Genomic DNA, 22,438 nt, shown 5'->3' on the forward strand with positions numbered 1-22,438 from the left:
CTTACATACATTTGAAGGGAAATACTTTTGTACTTTTACTCAAGTGAATGTTTAAAGGCAGCACTTCTACTTTTACTTGAGTAATATTTTACCTTGAGTATCTTTACTTTAACTCAAGTACATGGTATGTGTACTTCGTCCACCACTGCAGCAATTACAAACAACTAAGCTGTCTAGGTGGAAGTGTACTGATATTGGGCAATTGCCGTGTACACGGCTTCATTGATTATAATGTGAGCAATCTTGTTTTGTTGTGTGGCAATATGCCACTTGCTGCTAGAGTAGTTTTTCAGTGTTTTTGTGACATGCTAGAGTTCATTAAACATGCTACAGCACACTCTGTAATTGCCCCTACCTCAGATTTACACCTCATCAGATCACATTGTGTTTCACACTAAATCTAGAGAATTTCCTGAGAATTCTATTCTCTTGGAGAGAAAATGTTTCACTTGTTTGAGAAAGAGTTAATCTCAATCCTGTACAATTCTCAATGGTTTTAAATTCAAACTGACCACATTTCATTGATCCTTCTCAAATTGTCTTCTGACATCTGAAATCACAGACCATTATTTAGTCCTTTGAGTGTGTGCATCATTTTCACAAATAACTTTCTGTCCTATGTCCATGATAACACTGTTCTGATATAATCTGAGATCTTTAAGCAATTTCTTCTTGAGGTCAGAAAGAGGTGAAAATTTGAGGCAGATCATAGCTGCAAGACTCTGCAGCAGCTCACTAAGTGAATTTAAAAAGCACAGTGTAATTTATAGTCACAGAGCATGTCACAGGTATAAAGGTCATAAAGAGATTTCAATGGGCCTGTAATATAATCTGGTTACAGTTCACAAAATAGTAACAGTCTACAGTAAAGCTACAACAGAGAGAAACAAGCTCTCAGCCATATAAAGAGAGTTGTGAAGCGATGCATGTAATATTCCTACACGAAGAAATAACATTAAACCCCTGTAGGAGCCAAAGTGTTACAGTCACTGAACTTTTGATTTGCTCGAACAAAATGCAATAAAGACCTGCTGATTCTGAATGAGCCATCATAGCCCTTCAGGAGTTTTGATGTTGAAATAGAGAGAACTGAACCTCCTTTCACATAAAACATTATATATATTGAAATTTCTGCATCTGTGAAGGTTATTTGAAATATAGTTGAGATGGAAAGCTTTAAATACACAAACACATGGCCACATTTGTGCTGTTATAGTGTTTATTCTGCATTACTGTCATTAGTCCTGCTGCTGGCGTAGTGTGGTGTGTTTGACATTAAATTACTGTCATTAATGTGGACATTACTGATGGGGGGATTGATGAACCAATATGTTGCCATGGACCCATTGGATATAGCTGCTTATGCATGATTGTTGAAAGGGCTGATGTGCTTGACATATTGATCAGAGATCAGAAATCAAAGCTCCCCACCCCCCCCACACACACACACACACTCATCTCTCAGTACAAAAGTAATGCGTGTTTGACCAAATCAAAGGTATAACACACTATGGCAATCAGTTCTGTTGGCTTTCAGTATGCTGTCACAGTGATGGATATATTTTACTTTTTCATGAACATTTCATTAGACTGAGCAAAAGCCATATTGATGCGACATCAGTGCTTTATGCAGGATTGTATTTTTGCAGAAGGGCAGTAAATCGCTGACTGAGTTACTCAAAATAAATTAGTGTTGTTTATTTAATGCCTATATATAATTTTATAGTGCCCAAAATGTTCTAATCACATCTGATTCAGAATGAAAGCTCACAACTCAGCGATTCAGTGAGTGAGCTTATAAATCTTAAATAACTCCATAACTCTTAAAGAAATTGTAAAATCTGTAAACATCCTCACCTGTTCTTGTTGCTGGAAATCCAATCTGAAATGAGAGACACAGCTTGACGGTGACAGTGTTTGTTTCCAAAACTACAGGCCAACATGATCACCTCTCTCTGCAGCTCTCTAAAGATGAAACATTTCAGGAGGAATTCAAGCAGGAGGAATGAAAAATTAAACACAGGTCTACTGGGGTCATTTGTATCTCTGGAGGTGGAAAATATCTGACTTACACTTTGCAATTCAGTGTCCTCAGTTAGGACACATATAAGTTATAACATTATAAAAGTAATATATAATTCAAGATAGACATGGCATTAAAGATAGACTCACTCAATCTGATAAGCAGCCTGCATGAAGGAGCCGTCAGAGGAAGTGGTTGGCCAGCCCATCTTGTGATACTTTGGTGACACCTGTTTTAGTACATAGTCCTGATGAAGGAGAAGAAACAAAGATTAAACAAAGATAAAACAAAACACTCAAAAAAACTATTTTTATTATTTTATATAAAACTGCACCCTGTAAAAACAGTTAGTTCAGAAATTCCCACATAGAAATGGCTTACTTTTAGATGTCTCTGCATATAAAGCTGGGATAGGGGAATGTATTGTGTATTTGTGTGCAGGGGGAACACCACAATAGGTTATGACATGGCTTATTTAACGTGACTTCTCTACTTCATGCTCTCTTACTGACACAAATGAATGTTTATAATTAGACCTGCTAGGTTGCAAATACAATTATCATAACACTCACACTTACAAGCACATAAACACACACCGATTATGTTGTAGTCCACATCCAACTGGGTGGTACGGAAGGTAAGTTGAGTGTTTATCAAGCTATTACTACAGCCATTGAGTGATGCGTTGCTGTTTTACCAGTAGATTAACCACAGCTAGACGATTAGTGATGCCATTTGTGTGTGAACAGATCTACACAATGCTGGTCACACATGCATAATCATACACACTAGGCTTGGACTGAGACACCTTCTCACATCCTTTAAGGGCGCCTCACTAATGAGGTGCAGATGTTTCCTATCTTGCATTAAAGTATAAGTATCCACTAATTGTGACATGGTAAACACATAACAATGAGAGAGATAGAGAGAAGATGCTATTGGAGTCATCAGCCATGCACCCCTGACATAAAAAAAAGTCCATTAGAGAGGAGCTAGTATGACTCATCTGAATTCATGGTGTGTGTGTTATACTCTACATGACTAGAAGATGAATGAATATGAACTTACTAAACAGAAATTGAGAAATCAGACTAGTTTTTAAAAGAAAAATTGAACTGATGAGAAAGCAGACTAGTTCCCCTTCTGTCACACAATCAACGTTGCGTCAATGTAGTGACACTAGGAGTCGCTCTTGGGAGCCCCAAACGCCAATCTTTGAGAAAAGGCTAATGAGAATTGGAGAGTGGAACTTGCATGCATATAAAAGGAGCTGGAATGCCGAGCTGAGCCGAGCAGAGCGGTTGTGTGTCAGCGATCTGAATCCCACTGCCGGTCCATTCACCTCTAAACAAAGAAGAGTGTATGTATGCTGCTGGATATACAGCGCATTCCAGTGGCTTTCTCTGCTTCTGCATGATCAGTGCAGCGTACTCTCCTGGGCACTTCGACAGTGCTAAGAGAGTATAAATTCATGACAAAAGAGGGCTTCTTCCGCGGGAAAGCCGCTCCAGCCACCCACCTTCTACCTACGGGTATGAGGCTGGCTCGGCAGGCGCTGGAGGCGATTTGTGGATTTCAATGGCAGTGGTCTCGCTGGGTAAACCCCTGTGGACCTCCCGTTCCTCAGCACGCTCATTTGCCCCCATCGAGCTCCGAGATGAGACCAGCTCGCTTCACGGCTAGCTTAACGTCTCTTTCGGAGCCCGCGAGCAGAATGAGCCCTCAAGGATGAGACTGGGATGCCACCTTCGGGTCTGCCTACCCAGTCATGAGTCTGAGGCCGACACAGAGCTGATCGTCATGCTTCCCCAGGCTGTCGCAAGTGTCAGGTTGAACTGGAACCCTCCACCCTCTCATGAGCCCTCGTGGCTAGATAATTGATTCCTGAGTTCCGGGCGCCACTCACAGATGGTCAAAAAGCCCTCCTCCTGCTTTGCGCACCTATTTGGACCAAGCAGCTCTTTGTCTGCTTAGATGGACAGCGGAAAGGGAACGCTGTCTCAAAACAGAGGCTTGCCCACTGGATCATGAATGCCATCGTGCTGGCATTCCAGCCAGGCTGTGCCCACCCCTTTGGGAATACGAGCACACTCTACGAGGAGTCTGGCATCCTTGTGGGCACTGGCCAGGGCACCTCTCTAGCAGACATATGCAGGGCAGCGGGCTGGGCAACACACAATACCATTGAGATTTTTTGGACTCTGGGTTGAGCCAGTTTCGTCCCATGCATTTTCAGGTACAAACAGGTAAGGTTACGGGACAGCTCGCTGGGTGTACTACTTGTGTACAGCGCCTTTCCCATCCAGGAGGCAAAGACGTGTGCTTCTCTGCCATGCAATTTCACGAAACCATGAACCCTGGATGCCTTCTTCCCTTGCCCTGTGGCTGGTGGAGGAGTTCGCAGCCAGACCCACTGTGGGTACTAATATGCCCTGTACTGAGATAGGTGCTCCACAGGTGCCGACTACTCCGGTAACCCCCTGTGATGTATTTTACCCGTGTCTCCCTTGGGCAGAGCTTTCTCTGCCCCGGTCACTGTATTTGTAGAGCTCCACTCCGCCCCTTTGAGGCAGGACCCACCACCATACCTTTTCCATGTGCGGCGGAAAGTGTCATATTGCCACGTTACCTCCCCTTCGGGCAGGATGTGGTCTCTGTGGGGTCTTTTTCCCCTGAAAGAATAGGAAAGGAAAAGATCACCATCCCCAATGCATATAATAGCATTAGATGGCCCTAGACAAATCTAATACTCTGTGGAGAGAAAACATAGAGAGAAAAGGCTGTGACTGGCATGGCCTGCTCCCATGCTAGTTACGTTGCTTCCCCCCCTCAGGGGTGTGGGGAACTACATGTTGCCTTATGGGGCATTGGGGGAGGTTACGTGCAGACTGATGCACATGCTATTACGCACGCAGAAGCTTACTTGCATCTGCATAGGCAGTTCACGTAACACGGTTCAGCTGTTGTGACATTTTTCTATAGGGACCCCTAGTATCACTTCATCGACACAACGTCAAGTGAGTGACAGAAGGGGAACATCTCGGTTACTGTTGGAGGGAACGAGATGTTGTGTCCCTCTTGCCACAACGCTGTACTATCCGCTGAAATGGCCGGGACATTGTCTCGGCTCCTCAGCAAAAAATCTGAATGAGTGGCAGCATTCCAACTCCTTTTATACCCTTATGTCTGGGGGAGTGGCATGAAAATTCCACTCACCATTTCTCATTGGCCTATTCTCAAAGATTGGAGGTGTTTGGGGCTCCCAAGAGTGACCCCTAGAGTCACTACATCAACACAACTCCATCGGGGAATGGAGGTTACAACAATTACCAACGTTTTTAAAAGTAAAATGTAACTGATGTGAGATCACACTCACACTAAACAGACTGTGGTCTTCTGTCCGTTCCAGGAGTTTATCCAACTGGTAAAGAGCTCGACTAGCAGCATGCCATGGCAGAAACTCACCCTCCTGAGACAAGTATGAGATAATCTGCATGGGGATATTTTGAGGCAGATACCCCGCTCTAGAGTAACAAAAAGAAGGAGGGGGTTCAAGAAAGTGACTGTATATTAAAGCTCACACTGAAATCAGATGCCAGCAATGAATTGTGATGACATCTGTACATAGACATGGTAAAACATAATGGATTCAGAGCTTCAAATGTAATATGTATATGTTATGTTTGCATGCATATTTATGTATATTTAACCTGGTAGAAAGGTCATTAACATTTCAATTCAATCAATTTTGAACATTTTTCATCATTATTTGAATAAAATAACAACAGGCATTTTGCTTTGTGTGGCGAGTCATCATGAGCTAAAAGGCACAGACATACACACACACACACACACACACACACACACACACACACACACACACACACACACACACACACACACACACACAAACTACACAACAACTTTCTTCTGTACAGCTGCAGTCATCACTTTTCATAAATTCATGAAACATCAGATCAGGAGCACTAACAGCACAGATCAAACCCCAACCACTGTCAAGTATTTCAGCAGGAATGACACTATGTTTCTAGAACACAATTAATTCCAGTTTTCAAACACAGCTTCTCATTATTGCCTCCATTTATTTCTGTTCCACGTTCTCGCTTACAATTTTCCCTTCTGCCATATTTAAAATATCCCATGAGACAGGAGAGACAGAGGTGGCCTATATCCTAAGACCAACAACGAAGAGTGATTTTTAAGGCACTGCAAAATGGACCCTTTTTAGGAGGGCTTCAGCTCCCCTAAAAATCTGTGACTTTATAATCAGCAAGTGTTTTAAACAGCTGCAGCCACAACGCTGCACTCGTTTGAAGCACAAGGTGCATTGATGGCTATTCTTGCCTGTATAGACTGGCTAAAGCGCAAGCCAATAGCATTGGAGTGTGGGCTGTAAAGAAACATATCATTGGTTTGATCCACTGAACGAATACGCCCCATTTACTCATTCATTTATTTAATGGGCCACCACAGTGTTACCATTATGTATGCCATCAAAGTACAGCGAGAACAATTTGAAAGCAGCTGGCTGGCACAGTCACTGCAGCTGTTCCAGAGGAGCTTCATAAACTCTGATGAGGACACAGCTCATTCATGATTAGCCAGACTCACAACGTGAAAATGGTTTCACGTGTTTCATGGGCTGCTTTTGCAATTGTATAATTTACATACTACTCTTACTACTACTGCTATGTCAGTCTATGGCAGAAATAAGAGTAGTATGTCATTTCCAATGTGTTTATTCGAACACATCCAGTTCCACGAAAACTTACAACTCCATATTTTTATAACAGTACATCATGTTTATGACTCCCCTGACTGCAACCGGCAAATCTCGCCAATCGGCAAACAGAGATGCTGTTCAAGTCGAACACACATATTATGACCGACTGAAAGAGAGATATGTTGCTCATTTAGTTCGGTAATCTGAATTAATTAAGAGTAAAAGTGGCTAATGACATTACAATGGCATCAAGATGTAATTAAAACCTGTAATTATAGTATTTTTTATATATTCCTTGATGGTCATGCACAACAGCAGTTCACAAAATGATATGCTTTGTTGTAATTTGCAGGGAAAACGCTTATGATATTTAAACAATGATAAAGTCTAAGACACGCTGATTTGAATAAAGTATAATTAGACTTGTTTCAGTTTCTGTGCTTTATCGATGGTTTAATGACTCAAAACACATAAAAGATGTTCATTTGTTGCCACCTACTGGTGTAAAATGTGATTTACAAAAAACGGTTACTAAACGAATAGGTGAACAAATCTGAATGAATCATTAATATACAGTAGGCCTATATAATACCTGTTTTTACCAGGGTTATTCTATTGAAATTAAAATCTCTTTTCAGATTGATTTTCTCTTTTGAACTAATTCAAAAACTCGAATCACAATTTAATTCGCTCCACCAAAAATCGACCAAGCTATATGTGATATTAATTGCAATAAAAGTTTTTGTGGTGTTTGGTATAAGTTTAATTTACAGTAGTTGTGATATTATTGATTTTCTATAATAAACACTTTTTTATTTGTTAATAAATGTCAAATAAAAATCTTTAAAAAAAAAAGTGTTTATTATAGAAAATGGCAATATTCTGAATGAATATTAGCCAGCTATCTTGAATGATGTAAACACAGTAATAAATAAATAAATAAGACAAAACACTATCTATGCTAAAGAGTGGAATATATTAAATATGCACATCTAATAGTGTCACTGGGGGCTGAGCCCCCCAAGATTGAAATCCTTGAATCACCCCTGACAGTCATCAAGGACACAGTTATTGCACAATTGAACATAATTTTCAATTCTTCTAATTCATTGCATACAGTCCATTTACACTACCAATTTCTCATGAATGTGCTGCCTTGGTTTATGTCATTGGTGCTCGAGGAAATGGACTATATAATAGGATGCAGACAGTGGAATAATAACCGGAGAAAGCCTTAGAATTAAATTGCACGTAATTTATACAGTACTTGCGCCTTGATTTAGCACATGCTAGTACGAAAATACAAAAAATGTCATGACCACGCCCTCTGAATTATGACAAATGGCATTAGTGCTGCACTAAATGCTAGCACTCTTAAAATAGGGCCCAATAAAATGAGCAACTAAATCCCATAGACTTATACTGGATGAGGTACCTGAGCCATATGTACACTCTCAGAAAAAAGGGTATTTTATTTATATATATATTTTTAAACTAGTTTATAACATGTTTTGTGTACATAATTGAACTATAATAACTTGTGTACCTTTAAAGAAACAAAAACTAAAATATATATAACTTTTTGTCTCCAGATAGGTTACCAAAACAACAGTACCATCCCAGTGATGGTTTTTTACCTTAAACGGTACCTTATTTTCTAAAAGTAAAAGGACCAGAATATCATAGAGACACGGAGGTTGGCTATTTTTACTTATGCAGTATGCAACCACCCAGAACACCCTAATGCTCATCTAGCATCCATCCCTAGCATTGTGGTGGTGAGAAGTATCAGGTAAGCAATGATCACATATTCTTCAGAAAATGTAAAAATACAGTTGATATTGCATTTATATTATGTTACATCCCTCACCTGGGTTAGGTTTTCAGCCCACCTCTGGCTTATAATGCAGGAAATGAATCTTCATTCATCATAATTTCATTCAGGGTGCATAAGTGCTCAGTATTAGAGGTCAGACAAAAAGTGATCAGACTTGGAAACGGACTCATTAAATTCCTGATGACAGGTTCACCAAACATACATTTAATTGAGACATTAATCACAGTTACTCACAGACACCCACTGTTACCTAAGAAGGGTTTTAACAGAGAAACGCATTTGCAATGTCCTGAGAAACGAATTTACAATCCATTAACGTCAAGAACAAACAAGGTCAAGATGTGGTATAATGAGCAATAATTGTAATAAAATAAACAATTAATTAGCTATTATTGTGAAAAAAGCTAAATCATAAAATTGATGTGTATGTAATGGTTATCCATTATTTAAATTGGATGCACTATTTTAACAGCGCTAAGTGCAGCACTATGCTTTAAGTCATATGTGTAAAGTCAGTAGGCATGGCCATGAAGTTTTGGTATTTTTGTGCAAGCATGCGCTATGTACAAGTGGATTTGGTGAAATTGTGTGCACAAAGCGCTAATGGGCCAGGTCAAGTGCAATTTAATTCAAAGGTTCTTCTCCGGTTATTGCACCGTCTGTGTCCTATTAGTATATTCCCTCAAGCACCAACAATATTAACAAAGACTGCACACTCATTAGAAGTTGGTAGTTTAAATGGACTGTACTGTACTTGAAGAAATGTGGACTTATGTTCTTTTGTGCATTAACTGCGTCCTTGTTGAATTTCAGGCATATTTCTATGACAGTGACACACTCCTTATATATGAATAGCAAATCTGATTCTCATCAGGATTTGGATGTACTCACCGAAAAATTATTATTAATAATTTTCATCTATTCACACACAAATCATGGCTAGTATTAACAGTGATTGTATTGCCATGCACTTAACGTCTACTGGCCGATTTTGAAAATTTTATTTATTACATAAATTTAATAAAACATATAATCAAATTTACAAAGTGGTCAAAAACAATCACACCAAATCAAAACATTTTACGCTAGTTATTCCCACTGACCCCCTTTGCAGTGACTTAAACATTATTCTACAACAACAGATGGAAAAACACCAATTAGAACATAAATACAATTGTAAATATAAACATAATTATAATAATTGAAAAATAAACCAGCACCTATGGACAGTTTAATACAAATCACTTAAAATGTTGTTTCATAAAATGAAACAACTGTGATTTTCAGAGACATTATTTGATGTTCCACTATATTTTTTCAGAGTTTGTACATGGACTTTATTACCACCTGATGGTGGAATCTCTAAACTGCAAATGCAGGAATTAATTTAGACTTTGTGCTGAAAACAAACGTGGTGCTGAAACGTCTTAGCAGAATAACCTAATTATCAGGAAAATAGCAAATTGTGCTTTGCACTACTTCATTAACTTACAATACACCCACAGTTTGTATGCATACACCCACAGATAGCGCAAACACTTCCACCAACTCCCATTTGCACTGGCACTGAAATTGCGCTTAGAGTTAGTGCTCTCATGAAAATGTGATAAGACATAGTGCACTTCTGTTGCACTAGTACTGTGCTTTGTGCATTTTGGAAACACAGCCCTTGAACTATTGCTTAAAAAAGATGTACATCATTACTTTATACACTGAATGTCTAGTTATATTTAGTTTTAATGAATATTTATCTTGACGAAATGTTGCAATCATTAGAGTAAATATGCTACTTAAAATAAAACAATGTTGAAAAACGTATTCATTTATATTGAATCGTTATAATTTTCAAAGAATACTATTTAAAAAAAATTCTATTTAAATATTTTATATATTTTTACTTTTTTGCCATTCTTGTTGTTCACAATTTAGCAATGTGGTGATACATGCCTACACAACCTGAGAGAAACATGTTTACAAGACATAAAGATCATTTATCATTCACACAATCACTCCAGAGGGGAAGTGAGGGGAAAGATAAGAGTGAGTGACTCCGTAACATTGAGTGACATGATTAAGCATAATTCAGCACATTTTATTTTTAGATCATGATGAACAGATATATGTTTAATATTTAATTAAAATCCAAGAGTCATAGAAATGGGGGAAAAATACATTTTGTAAATACATTTTGAATACATGATTATATAAAGACCTACTTTATACATCCTCCTGAATATATCATTGATTTCTAAATTGGCCTGTAAGTGTTGCTCATTTACACAGAGCTTCAGCAGAACATTTCAAATAGACCTATTAATTAACTCCATCACTTAGACTCAAAAGAGAGCTCGCTCTTTTCAAATGTTTTGTATTAGAAGAAAACAATAATAAACAAAATATTATCTTGGCACCTTTCGTTAATTCTCTCTGTTGTATCATCTGACAGATTTGTTGGCAGGTCTTGTGATCTTCCACAAACAAAACTGTGGCAACAACCTGCTTCACTGTGGTGATGCTGATATTCAGAAACAGATCAACATTTCTATGAAAGTTTAAATACAAGCTGCTAGTCATTACAGTAATAACTGTGATGAACTGTTAACAGCAACTTTTAATTGCCTAATTTTCGATTTAATATAACATTCTAGTTTGGTAGAACAATAGCAAATATCTGCAATAATTTAGATAATTATTTCAACACTATAATCTGTTGCATTAAAATGTGTAAAATATGACTTTAAAATAAAAGGATTGCCTTCAGTGCTGTTAAGTTTCAATTATTCAGCTCACTTAAGTAAAAAAGGGCCAGCTGAATAAAGAGTCTAAATGAATGACGCACTACAACATAGAGGGAACAGGTTTCCATTCTCAGTCCAGAGTGACAGCATTAAGCTTAACATACCCTGTGGATGTGTCATCAGTTGACTGAATCATCATGCTCAGAAAATAGCTGGCCGTGTGGCACCCTTATCCATAAAAACACAATTCTCTACGTGACTGTTAAAGCTCAACACAAGGCACACCACACTGGCAGATGAGCCATTTCATTCTTATGAACAGTACTGCTAAAGCTAGTAGAGTAAAACCATAAACAGCTTCTGGCAGCTTCCTCACTTAGTTTGCAAGGAGCGGAAAAAAACATTGTTAAAGCATTTTACAATCTGCACAAAGGAGTGTCATTGGCCTCCAGTCAAGAAGAGCTCTCCCATTTCCTGTGGCTGAATTACAGCCATGATATTATTTAGTGCAACAGCACTACTGCTTGTGTGATATTGCTCAATTGAAACACTACTTTGGACCTAATAAATTAATGAATTCAAATTTTTGTATCTAGCTTTGAGTTATTGAATATTTACACAGGCTTGGCTTAATTTAGCAGAATTAGTGAGAGTTTGAGTATTACACAGAGAGGACCACAGGGAGAGCAGATTTTCCTGTTGGGACTAATGGCAGATTGGCAGCCGGTGGCATTAAAACCCCTCAGAGGACACTGTCAGAGAGGATTGCTACAGGAATGTCTCTGTTCTCTCTATCCAATATGATTCCTGTCCTCCTCTTTCTCTCTCTATCACAATCAAGGGGATTTTCCTCAGCATAATGAGTCTGAAGGGAGTGAAATATATCTCTGATAAGACTGTTGATAGTTTCAGGCTCTCTCTACATGATTCCAGAGGAGCCTGTAACAAAGCGAACTCACCTCGCCAGATTGAAGACATCATCGATCAGACCGGCCCTGTTACCCACAGAGATTATCTGCAAAGAGAGCAGCAGAGAAGACATTTATGAAACATGATAAAGGTGGGAAGAATATATGAGGAGAATGAGTAAAAGGGGGAATCAAAACACAAGCAAAAAGATGCAGAAAATAAATGGCAGCCTGAAGACTGGAGATTCAGAAGACAAAATGCCGAGACAGGAAGTGAATGGAGGAATATGGAGTGACACAGGTGAAATCAAGGAATCTCTTGCTCAGGGAATTTTGGCTGGTGTACCGTTGGGTTAGTCATCAGCTGTTGAATGAGAAGTCTCCAGTTGTTGAGGTCGTAGTTCACTCTGAAGTAGCCTGTTTGATTGATGTTGCCCAGCAACCATGTCTCCCCGTCCACGTGACTTACTCTGTGCATCTCTATAATTAAACAAGTAAAAGAACATAAACGTTTAATGACACTTCTGATACTTTTTGTATTTTTAGCTCAACAGTGCAGTTTTAATGACCATAAGTATTGCGAGAATGCATGGAATGTTGTAATGTATAATGTATGTCAGTCTATTTACATTTGGAAGAATCTTTATCAAAAGTAACTTGCATTCAAGTACATTCAAGGTATATATTTATCAGTTTGTGTGTCCTTTGGGCATCAAACCACAGACATTGACATTCCTTGCAACATTCAAGTTGAGTAACAGGAACTACATTGCCCTGTCATATACCTACATTTATATTAATTTTTACCTCAAATGTAAATGATGTAAAAGAAAATAATAATAATAATAATGGGAATGTTATGCATGAACAGCACACAAATACATAAGAGCATACAGGAGATATAAAGACAGTCTGGACATTGACAGACAGATGTGAATATTTTTAGATAACAGGACGTTTTTCCTGATTGCACATCTGTAAAGCAGTTCAATGGAAAGGAGGCGGCGAGAACCGGCTTGAAAATATAAATAATATTTTTAATAAAGAACTAAATCCACAATACACAAACACACATATAGGACGGGCAGCTGCCGATAAACGTTCTCTCTCTGTCGCACCACCCGACCGGTCGGCCTTTATTCCCTCTCGGAGGCTTGATTAGCCTGATAAACTAATAAGGTAGAATCACGACCCGGCCCCGCCCTCCACCCTGTCACAATGTCTTATGAAGCTGCTCTAAATATGTTATATTACAGAATGATGAAATGCTTCTCTTGTAATTGAATATCAATGAACACTGAACTACTTTAAGGAAATTAAACTGACTTGTCACTGACAATTTTTTGTGCTAAGGGTGGGTGATCAGCATACAAATAAAAGCAAAGTATACAGTAGTCTATATAAAATTATGAATTTTCAATAAATTAATTCTTAATATTAAATATACACAAACAATATAAAGAAATATATTTATAAAATACATCTGGCCATCTAAAATCAATTAATAGCCTAAATCTCTCTCTCCTGCATGCATGCACAGACTACTTGGGCATATTTGGACTAAACGTCATCTTATGTGAGCCGAAATATTTTATTTTAACAATATCTTCCAATTACAGATCTGCTTCTCGGTCAGAATGCAGCAGCATCAAATCTGTATGAATGCATCATATCTAACAATAATTCAGTAAAGACTTGGAAACAACTGAGAAATGTAATGTCTACCTCGATATTTTTCCTTGTATCACAATGAACTGTCCTTTTTTACGTAGTAATTATATATAGTCATCTAAAAGGTCTTCAGTATGTCACAGAAGGCTATATTCACAACATGCATTAATGCAAAGAAATGTGTGATGCAGCAGTTTTCTTCAGAATCAAAATGCGTGCTTATTATGATTGAGTAAAAAGAGAGAAGCCTAATTTTTTGGGCAGGACATTTAGACTTCTGAATGAAATTACCTGGTTATTAACCAGTTTAAATAATACTAAAAATACTGTTTTCAATCCGGAACAATTGAATTGGACTTTGTTCCCATTTTCGGTTACATTCTGCACAAAATTTTGTTCATTTTATTTTTTTTTTTTTCATTTTCATTCTTTCTAACAAAACGCTTGACATTTAGTAATGTATGACATCTTGAAATGGGATTTCTACATTCATATGCTGTAATGTTAGAGGCAGATCTTGTGGTTTTTCATGCATAACAAATGTGTTTTTCAGGGAAGGTTAGCAGAAAATAGAGACCTTTAAATTTTAACTCTAAATCTCTAAGCCTCACAGATCGCAAACAAACCAAATTGAATTCCAGCTCTTGAATGTGACTCACTACAGTTCATTCAGAGAAGAGAACAGCAGACAATTGTTAAAATGTTTTGGAAAATTAAGCATTTACTGTGTATATATATATATATATATATATATATATATATATATATATATATATATATATATATATATATATATATATATATGGCATGACTGGAGTCTTCATCTCTTGTAAATGGACATTATTTTATCTGACAAAAACATGTCTAACTTTTGATCTAACTTAGTGCACCTTTAAATGAATCTGATGAGAAAAACTCGAATGAACAATCTCTCTGTCCATCTGCTAATGAATACATTCTGCATAATACTCACCTGTTTTATTGGACAGCCAGATGACTGTCTCTGTTGATATGTGACTGGAGTTCCCCACTGTGAGTGTCAGGGGAATTTGCCATTGGAAGCTGAAACAAGACAAAGGCAGAAATAACAGATGAAATGCCTCTCTCTGATCTCACTGTACATATACACATTCACAGCTGTACAGTATGTGTCACATATACTATATGACAGTACATACATACTCTGACATATAGAACTCCCACATTGTAATGAGATTGTGGTATTTCTTCAAACAGTATCTTCTCTGTCTCTACAGCAGCAGACAAAGAGGCATCACAAATATCACAAATCATCGCTCTCTATGTTGTTTCATCCATGAGTGTGTTTTTCTCACATCTGTGTGTGATCATCTGTTTGTACTGTAGGAGTACAGTAGAGTACACATCTAGTGAAACATCTGTTAAAAGGTAAATGACACAGCTGGATGTGATCTGGTACTGGCAGCTCAATTGACCCTTAAAATCTCAGAGTGAACCAGAGTGCACCAACAGTACTAAATATTATTATAATCCAAAAATAGATCTGCCATTTTTGGTTTTGTTAATATTTTTATTTCAGCAGTATCATCAGCAATAATCAGCAGTCAGAGCAGAACACTGGAATGATCAAAAAAGCAAGTTTAAAATAGGTCACAGAGAAACTACAGCACAGCTGGATACACATTATGATAAGATAAAGCATTATTGTAAAGCGATTAATGGAAAGGAGGGGGCGAGAATTGGCTTGACAATATAAATAATATTTTTAATAAAATAACTAAAACCAAAAGACACAAACACACACATAGGACGGACAGCTGCCCGTAAACGCTCTCTCTCTCTGTCGCACCACCATCCGCAGTCGACCTTTATCCCTTTTGGAGGCTTGAGTAGCCTGATAAGGGGCCGGGTGTGGAAAATCATGGCCCCGCCCCGCCCTCCACCTAAAGCCTGCTTAAAAACTATATTTAAAGCACATGTGTTCATAAGGGGACTTTATGGTGAGATAGTGTGCAAGATGAGCATTGATAGTAGTATGAATTGCAATGATAATAGGAGATCATAGATAAAAGAAGCATCTGTGTGTGTTCAGACTGAATCACACACTGATGCATTTACACAAATCTACATTCATAAGGGAGAATGGACAAAAGAATAAAACAAAAGCAAATGAAAGTTCTCCACAGTCTGTTGGTAATTTGGTGGCTCGTGTTTATGTTCATTTATTGCACCATCTGTCTGTTATCATAAGCATTATTGACATCCCTCAGGAACATTTCAATATGGCTAAGATGAGACCTTTGACCAATGACATAAGTTTCATGTGAACATTTGGAGAGACGTGAAGCGCATAAGCTGCTGTAAGAGCCAAAAATCATCTAAACCTTTCACTAAATTTGTGATAATTACAATATGTACTTGGGGTGAAACGGTTCTCGGAAAAAACCTAACTGTACGGTTTGCCACCCACAGTTAAGTAAGTGTTTGTACTGCGGTTCATCTCAAGTTTAATGAAGAAAGGCATCGAAAATAAACAGGCACAGTCACAACCTCCACAAATGCACATGAATCGCTCTGTACATGAATATACACTTTGCCTGTTTCATTTGGGTCAACTTTCTACAGAGAGAAGCTGTCCTATTAACTGTTGGGATTATAAATTAGTTGATGGCATCACAGTTCTGCACATGTTGGTGTAGTTTAAAATGGCAAGCATAGAAAACAAGCTGTAGACAGAGCTTGAGTCATTCAAATCTCCTGTCTGGGAACATTTTCGTTTTGCAGTCAATTACAAAAGTGATGGTCAAATTTTTTTTTAAAACAAACAAGTTTTGCAGTCATTGCTCCACGTGAGTGCTGTATTCTGATGGTAAATCATCTATATATTATGAGCAGTTTATACCGACATCACCCAAGAATAGATAATGTGCACACAGAACCACAGACAGGGTTGGAGAGTAACAGGATTAAGTATTTAAAATACAAAATATAAGTGGAACTGTATTCCATTACAGATTCAATTTATATAATGGGTAATTAGAATACAGTTACATTCAAAAAGTATTTTGATTACTGATGAGATTACTTTGCATTTTATTGTCATTTGTTTCATTTAATATTTAGTCCTTTCAGATGTAAAACATTTCTACATATAAATGATGTGATCCAAAGTGCATTTGAACAGCGGTGAAACACTTTCTTATAATGTGTTACATTCATACGAGCAGACAGAGAATAAGTTTGAAGTTTGGAGCAGAAGAAATAGAAATAAACCTTGTGTAAATTGTCAGCTTTACGCTAAGCTAAAATGCTATTTCTAGCCATTTTACATGCACATGTTACCAGACACGTTCATATGTTTTATCTAGAAAATTCACGTTGGATAATCATTTTTTTTCTAGTAAGAACTTCGATATTAGGGCAAAAATCATATTCTTGATGATAATTTTTGTATTGTTTTCCTGTAAAAAATATCTAAAAATCCTTAAAACAAGATACATTAGTTTTATCTTGTTTTAGTATTTAGAATACGTTACAAATAATATTTTACAGCATGTATTCTGTAATCTGTCATGGAATACATTTCAAAAGTAACCCTCCAAACCATGGACGCAGATGAGTCCAGAACTGCACACACTCCCTTCCGTTTTTAAGAAGCACTCAGTGCAAGTTCGGACAGACATCAAACAATAGCTAAAGCACTTGGTGGTGTTCATTGCAAAAATGTTGTTGCCCTGCTCCGTTGATGAAGATGTGGGATTTCTGCATATAATTAAAACACTCGAGTAGTGTTACGACATCCGTTCTCGTTTCCATTTTCTGCTTCTGAATATTAAATACTGTATGTGTTGTGTTTGAAATGCACTTCATGTTGATACATGTAGCATATCAAGTAAAAATTGAGATTTTTATTAATTTATTTAGTGAAGGACAGTAACAAAAATTAACCATGATTTTACTATAGTAATACTGTAGTAACCTTGACTGTAACAATGGCTTCTGTCACCAATTTCGTAGCAGAAACCATGGTTTTGATACAATTAACCATGGTTTTATGCAGTCATACTTATAGCTGCCATCATGGTTTTCGTGGTTAATGTGATTTTACTACAAATGCCACAGTTAAACTATGGTTACTGTAGTAAATCCATGGTGATTTTTAGTAAGGTTAAACCTGTTGAAGTGTTTGTTATCAAATAGAGTATTCTTACTTTAGATTTGGCGGTAAAAAACATTAAATTCGGAATATAGCAAATACCAAACCATACCAAAACCGTGATACAAACCAAACCGTGAGAAATGTGAACTGTTACACCCTAATATATATATATATATATATATATATATATATATATATATATATATATACATTATATATATATATATATATATATATATATACATTATATATATAGATAGATAAAACAAATTACAAGCAAAATAAAAATAAAAAATACAGGTAGTGTCAGAATGTCACAGGTGCTATTACACAGATACATTATATAACCAACAAAATTTGATTTTTTTACCCCTGTGTACAAATTCACTACAATGACAATATTTCTTTGTTAGAACAATGTGCTTAAATTAAAAAAAATTATAAAAAGTATAATAATGAAATATGGTGGCCCGATGCTTAATTGATGGTAATTTTTGGTAAATTCAGATCAATCAATTTGATCTGTTTTCCTCTTTTACTTGTGAAATACTGGCCTATAAATCCCATTATTTTTAGGGGCTGTGAATGAAATAAATCTCTTTTTTTAACACTTGTGAAATGCACTCAATCCTATCATCATAATGTTAAAAAAAAATTATGAATTTATCTGATTTAATATCAGATATGAAGTATAACTGAGTTGAGCTCAACAATGTTTTATATTATTTGCTTAGTCAAAGGAAAGACAACTCAACAGAACTCAACAACATGTTCTTTATGACATCACCTTAGAACCTCTGATGGATTTTTGATTCTAGAATCTCTCACTACTGTATAATTAAAGTGTTCTGAGAGTCAGAGCTACAGATTGACAGATAATCATATGATGCGCTGACTGCACAAAAGCAAACAAGTCTAATGTGAAGATGGGTAGAAAGAAAAAGGCAGGTTCCTTCACTGGTCCTGTGCACAACCTTGGGTTTAACATGGTAGTGCCCATGGACGTGGATAACCCAGAGGTCTACAGGCTGGGCAGCACACAGCTGATGATGCGAGCCACTCCAGTAGACGAGTCTGTGCCCATGGACTGGAGTCCAGCTGAAGAATCTCAGCCCATGGTCTGGAGTCCAGTTGTGCCAGAAAGAAACTTCCATCAGGCATCAACCACAGTAGCAGCCAGGCACCACTGCAAGAACCGTTATGCCCCATATCAGACCACTCGAGACATCGTCTGGAGGTTCTGATTGGCTCATCTGCATGTAGCCCATAACAAAAGAAAAATGTCTTCTGTGCATATACAATTTCTTCCATTTCTGTCTTCATTCAATGTCTTATGCTGTAATATCTCTGGCACTAGAAATTACTCAAACTTGGTGAACTCTCACCTGTAAATTCAGATGACAAGTGACCAAAGAAGTATCAAAACATCACACCCTGACCTCTTGACTCAATACAAAGAATACATATTTCAAAGCTTTATGTTTTTATAGTTGCAAGAAAGTTAGTAGATGGTCTTTTTTAACATGGTAACATTTTATAATAGCTACATCTATAATTGATCATTTATAAATTATTTTGCTACATTATTAACATAATAATAAGCTTCATATAAATAGAATGTTACCGTTTTCTATTCACTTTAAAAAAAAAAAAAATCAAAAATGTTCTAAAGTTCAATAATGCAGTTTATTTCTGTTTTTGGGTCTTTGTGATTGAGATGCTGTGGAGATTGGAGGCCAATTTTTCAGCGTTATGGATCACAAATAAATGTTTAATTACGCATATATAATGTAAAGTATATCCAATCAATTACATATAAAATGTTATTATTAACTATTAATTCATGCATTTTTCATGTCCTCATAAACACTTTTTTACCACTGCTTTGCCTCAACTAAAATAGTTAGGTATGAATAACCTAAGATAAAACAAAAAAAAAAAAAAAAAAAATCTGCTGATAAATTAACTTAATAAACTATAATAAATCATATGCTAAAGTGACGATAAACGAATAACAAACTACTTGTACATAGCTTATTATTAATAATGTAGGAACAATAATTTGTAAATGTACAATTGTCAATAAACTAATGCTTCACAAACACTTTATGTATTATGTGTTGTGTTACCTTTAACATTTTGAGATATACACACACACACACACACACACACACACACACACACACACACACACAATTTCTAAATGATCCATTTTGTTATGTTGAAGCTGTATGCTAAAATGCTTTACATGATCTTTTTCACATCAATCTACAATCCTTTCCCCATAATGACAAAGCAAAAACCAGATTTTTGCTAACTTTATTAAAATTTACAAAGAAAAAACTGAAAGATCACATTGACATAAGTATTCAGACCCTTAATTCAGAACTTAGTTGAAACACCTTTACCAGTGTATACAGCCTCAAGTCTTTTTGGGTATGATGCGACAAGCTTTGCACACCTGGATTATGGGATTTTATGCCATTCATCTCTGCGGATCCTCTCAAGCCCGGTCAGGTTGGATGGGGACCATCAGTGGACTGCCATTTTCAGATCTCTCCAGAGATGTTCGATTGGGTTCAAAATCCGTGCTCTGGCTGGGCCACTCAAGGACATTTTACAGAGCTGTCCCTATAAGCCACTCTTGCGTTGTCTTCGCAGTGTGCTTTGGGTCATTGTCCTGTGGGAAGGTGAACTTTAGGCCCAGTCTGAGGTCCATTATGATGTATGGAGTATAGATTGATGTGAAAAAAAAATTATAATTTAAAGCATTTCAGCATAAGGTTGCACTGTGTCACGAGGTATGGAAGAGTGGACACCGGCAAGCTGCTGTTGACCACGTCATGACCTTCCAGCGAGTTTAGGTAAGCCGTCTCCCTAGTTCTGTTAAGGGGGGAGGCACTAACCCAAGGAGGCTATACAGCAAATCCTCATATTTGCTTTTAAACAATTTCCAGAGCATAAGGTTGCAACATAACAAAATGTGAAAAAAGGGGTCTGAATCCTTTATGAATGCACTGTTTATAAATATACTGTATGAATTACCGTTCATTAAAACCAAAGGCCATCGAGCGTGACCTCATATAAAGTCAATTTCGCTGTTTGAAATCCATGCATCTCTACTCCTGATGTAACTCTGCATTGTTCTTCATCTTAGGCCCAGTTTACTCTTGAGCCAATCCATTTGAAACAGGACAACACTAAAGACAGGTGTAAACAAGGCCCTTTAACCACATTTGGAGGTGGTTGAAAACACAAGTGACCACAATGGGCTTTTAGTGTAACACTCATCTATTCAAATGTGTTTGAACAGCAGCAAAGCACCACTTACTCACCTGTAAATCAAGTGCTGCACTAAAACAAGATTTTAAAACTTTGGAAATAAGCATCCAGTCAGAATCATTGAAAGAGTACATACAAATACTGTACATGCACAAAACTTCTTCAGTGTGTCTGACATTAACATACAGATGAGAGTCACAGACATATGAAGTTCAGTTAATAAATGTACTTCACTTAAATAACTGAGAATTCTGCTCCAAACAACATGTTTGCAATTAGATTAAAATCAGTATCATTGGGAGAGACAATACACCAATTTTGTTTGCTCGAGACTCGAGTTGAGACTCATGATACAACCAGATGTAAATGGTGATGGGTTTTGTCTGTCCACTTGTGATCAAAACACCCGAAATGCATCTTAATGCCAGGTGCAAATAGGGCCTTATTCCGGCTGTGAATGTTGGTGTCCTTCACAGCCCCGGGGATGAAAATATAATGCTTTGTACATATTGTAAAAAACGCAAAGCTTATAGACAGGAAAACTGACCTGAAGTTGCAGATATGTGTATTGATTATTTTAGAACAGCTTTGAATGTGACTCTAAAGCTGAAGGAACCAACCATTTGTTAAAAATAAAATACTTTAAAAGATTACAAGTTCAGGTCATTTCTAAATTGCACAATGAATCATTGTGAAATGCCTGAGCTATTAACACTATTTCAGTGCTGAAAAAAATCCAGCTGTTGTCTCAGAAATGTGTATACATTTCAAATTCACTGTGATTAGCCCCCCCCCCAACCCTCATTTACCCCTCTCTTTATATCTCTCCCTTTAACCTACTTTCTCTCTCTCTCTCTCTCTCTCTCTCTCTCTCTGTGGTCTCTCAGTGTGTCTGTGTGATAATATCTCCAGCTCTCTTCAGGGACTGTTGGCTTTAGTAGCCTATAATGAGCCACTAGGGGCCATTCTGCTCAACATGAGATGCGTATGAAGATTGTCAAAACACTTTTACCATCAGCAGCACAGATAAGAAAAGAACATAAGTGTCTTTTTATTTTGAAACTGTCTGTGAAATCCTACACAGGACTGAGTTTGTG

General features: G+C 37.1%; 1 protein-coding gene across 1 annotated transcript in view; it reads right to left on the reverse strand.

Moving 5' to 3' along the window:
• LOC127639169 (thyrotropin-releasing hormone-degrading ectoenzyme-like) overlaps nucleotides 1-22,438 on the reverse strand; it is a 156,628-nt gene that overhangs the window by 24,249 nt on the left and 109,941 nt on the right. Inside the window, exons 11-16 of the mRNA XM_052121047.1 lie at nucleotides 14,895-14,983; nucleotides 12,597-12,730; nucleotides 12,302-12,357; nucleotides 5,400-5,547; nucleotides 2,173-2,270; nucleotides 1,858-1,965 (exon numbers count right to left, since the gene is read on the reverse strand). Of these exons, the coding sequence (XP_051977007.1) occupies nucleotides 1,858-1,965; nucleotides 2,173-2,270; nucleotides 5,400-5,547; nucleotides 12,302-12,357; nucleotides 12,597-12,730; nucleotides 14,895-14,983 (633 nt within the window). The remainder of the gene's footprint in view (nucleotides 1-1,857; nucleotides 1,966-2,172; nucleotides 2,271-5,399; nucleotides 5,548-12,301; nucleotides 12,358-12,596; nucleotides 12,731-14,894; nucleotides 14,984-22,438) is intronic.

Source organism: Xyrauchen texanus, chromosome 47 (assembly GCF_025860055.1).
Source record: "Xyrauchen texanus isolate HMW12.3.18 chromosome 47, RBS_HiC_50CHRs, whole genome shotgun sequence".
Lineage (NCBI taxonomy): Eukaryota > Metazoa > Chordata > Actinopteri > Cypriniformes > Catostomidae > Xyrauchen > Xyrauchen texanus.